We start from the raw sequence: 2,387 nt of genomic DNA on the forward strand, positions 1-2,387 counted from the left end.
AGACAGGGAGAGTGAAAATGAGTCATGAGGTGACATCTCTCGGAAGCAATGAGCTTAAGACTTAATTCCAAGTGCTAGGAGGCTAAATGTTCACAGCAGGCTGACGGCTGTGTCACTTGTGCTCTAAGGCTCAACTTCTCTGCTCAATTAGGAGTTTAAAACACCTTCTGCGTGGTTACAAAGTGCTGCAAGGGGTTGGTCTTGTATTCCATCGCTGGTTTCAGAGCCAAGGAGCTCAGCAATGCCATCCCAGTGGCTTGGAGGCGTTGCTGTGGAACTGGGCTAGGGATGGTCGTGGGGCTCCGGGTGCCATGCCCACCATCAGGTTAAAGTGTGGCAGTGGGCTCTGGAGGGTCTGTTGGAAGCTGCAGCCAGGGGTCCCAGGGCAATGGGTGCACAGCTGGAGTGTTAGGCTCTGGTCCTGCGTGTTGGAATGCTTTTTTGGGAGAGAAGGGAAGGGTGCTGCTGGGGCAGGACAGGACAGAAGGGAAGGGAAGGGCACTGCTGGGGCAGCCCAAGCCTTTTATTTCTAAGGAAGCCCCAAACTGGGTGTCAAGCAGCTACTGAATTATCTGTGTTAGGGGTTTTCCAAATGGCCGGGTGCCCTGCGCCCTTGAAATGGGTGTCCTGTGTTTCCACCCACCCCTTTGGACCTGCTTTTGGGAGACAGACAAACCCAGCAAGCGTCAGGGGGTGGGGGTGAGGGACAGGGACAGGGAGCAGCAGCCCTTGGCTAACGGTGTCCCCGCCGTCCCCACAGGCCCGGTTCACAGCAGACTGCCATTTCCGGGAGCGCTTCCAGGAGAACAGCTACAACACCTACGCCTCGGCCGTGCACCGCAGCCCGCGCTCGGGGCGCCAGTGGTACGTGGCCCTCAACAAGCGGGGCAAAGCCAAGCGGGGCTGCAGCCCCCGCGCCCGGCCCCAGCACGTCTCCACGCACTTCCTGCCCCGCTTCTGGCAGCCGCAGCCCCCGGAGCTCACCTTCACCGTCGCCCTCCCCGAGAAGAAGCCCCCGCCGCCGAAGCCAAAGCTCCCCCCATCCCCGCCTCGGAAGAACCCCGGCCCCGTCAAGTACCGGCTGAAATTCCGCTTCGGGTAGTGCCGCAGTGGGGATGCCGGCGCCGGAGGGACCGAGCAGCCTTCGGGGCTGACCCCACGGGAGACCTGCGTCCCCCTCCCCAGATGGACACGGGAGATCTCCAGGTCTTCTCTTCACCACCCGAGCCGGGCGGCATCCCCGGAGGTGTGTGTTGGGCTGACACAACTCGGGCTTTCCAAAGAGTATTCCTGTGGTGAACCGAAAACACTGCACGGACCTCGGGTTAGTGTTCTGATGCTGAAAGATGCAGAAAGGTACCTCTACGGCGAACGTATTTTTTTACCTTGTTTTCACTAGTGACTTCTTTGACAATCATTTTCATATGAGAGATGCTCAGAGCCAAGCAGTTTTGTTTGTTTTTCTTGCATCTCCTTCTTGCTGCACTTTTTCCTCCAACCTTACCTCAGACACCGGATATCCAGGTCTGCCCCTTCCCCTTCTCCTACAAACCAGCTCCTCCCTTCCACAACAAAAGAGCAAGACCAAGCTCTGCAAATTCACTCATCTTATGGTGCAAGGGGAGCGGGTATTAAAACTCCCTGTTGGCAATAATAGATACCTGTATGTATTTTTTAAGGGTTGCAGGCTTGGGGAGGGCGGCTGTTTGCAGCCCCGCTCCCGGGGTCTCTCCTGTTCTTCCCTGGACAGCCAGAGGAGCGAGTCTACCTCTGTGCGTCCAAGTATGGATTTGATATCTGTGTTTAAATTACCTCTGCCCCGGTGCTGGGGCATTTCTGTTGCCTGGTAGAGCCCCTCCACACCCCTGCTCCCTGGGGACAGGGACACCTGTGCCCCTTGGGTGCCTGCTGGTTTCTTCCAACAGTTTTTGCTGCTGATTTATTTTACCATTCACAATACATTTGCAGAGGTGGGGATCAAGGGTTTTATTTTACAGTGAGCGTGGCGACGTGGCAATAAATACTGTTACAGCTGCTTGTCCCTTCGGAAGTGTTTTTCCAGGTTGCTAATGGCCTCGATGTTGAATTGTTTCTCTGTGTGATGTACTCTGTGGAGTCATTGTGCCTATGGAGTTTGTAATCAGTGTTTAGCTGAGCTGCTGTACGTACAGACAACGGTAGCATCGAACCTCACCGGTGAAGCCTTAACAGGAGCCCAGGTGGGTTCACGTGGGCAGAACCCCTCCAGACCTGACCCGCCAGTGTCCGGCAGCAACAAGGAGGGTGAGCGGCAGGGCTGAGGCTCTTCTCCAAATGTGACTGTGGTACAAATGACTGTTTGCACTGGGATCCCAGTTCTTTGCCTCTCATCCTTCTGGGCAGCCTCT

General features: G+C 56.1%; 1 protein-coding gene across 1 annotated transcript in view; it reads left to right on the plus strand.

Moving 5' to 3' along the window:
• Window positions 1-1,102, plus strand: part of FGF5 (fibroblast growth factor 5) — a 3,656-nt gene extending 2,554 nt beyond the window's left edge. Inside the window, exon 2 of the mRNA XM_017837933.1 lies at window positions 761-1,102. Within this exon, the coding sequence (XP_017693422.1) occupies window positions 761-1,102 (342 nt within the window). The remainder of the gene's footprint in view (window positions 1-760) is intronic.
• Window positions 1,103-2,387: the final 1,285 nt, after the last annotated feature.

This window comes from Lepidothrix coronata, unplaced genomic scaffold (genome assembly GCF_001604755.1).
Source record: "Lepidothrix coronata isolate B3197 unplaced genomic scaffold, Lepidothrix_coronata-1.0 Scaffold318, whole genome shotgun sequence".
NCBI lineage: Eukaryota > Metazoa > Chordata > Aves > Passeriformes > Pipridae > Lepidothrix > Lepidothrix coronata.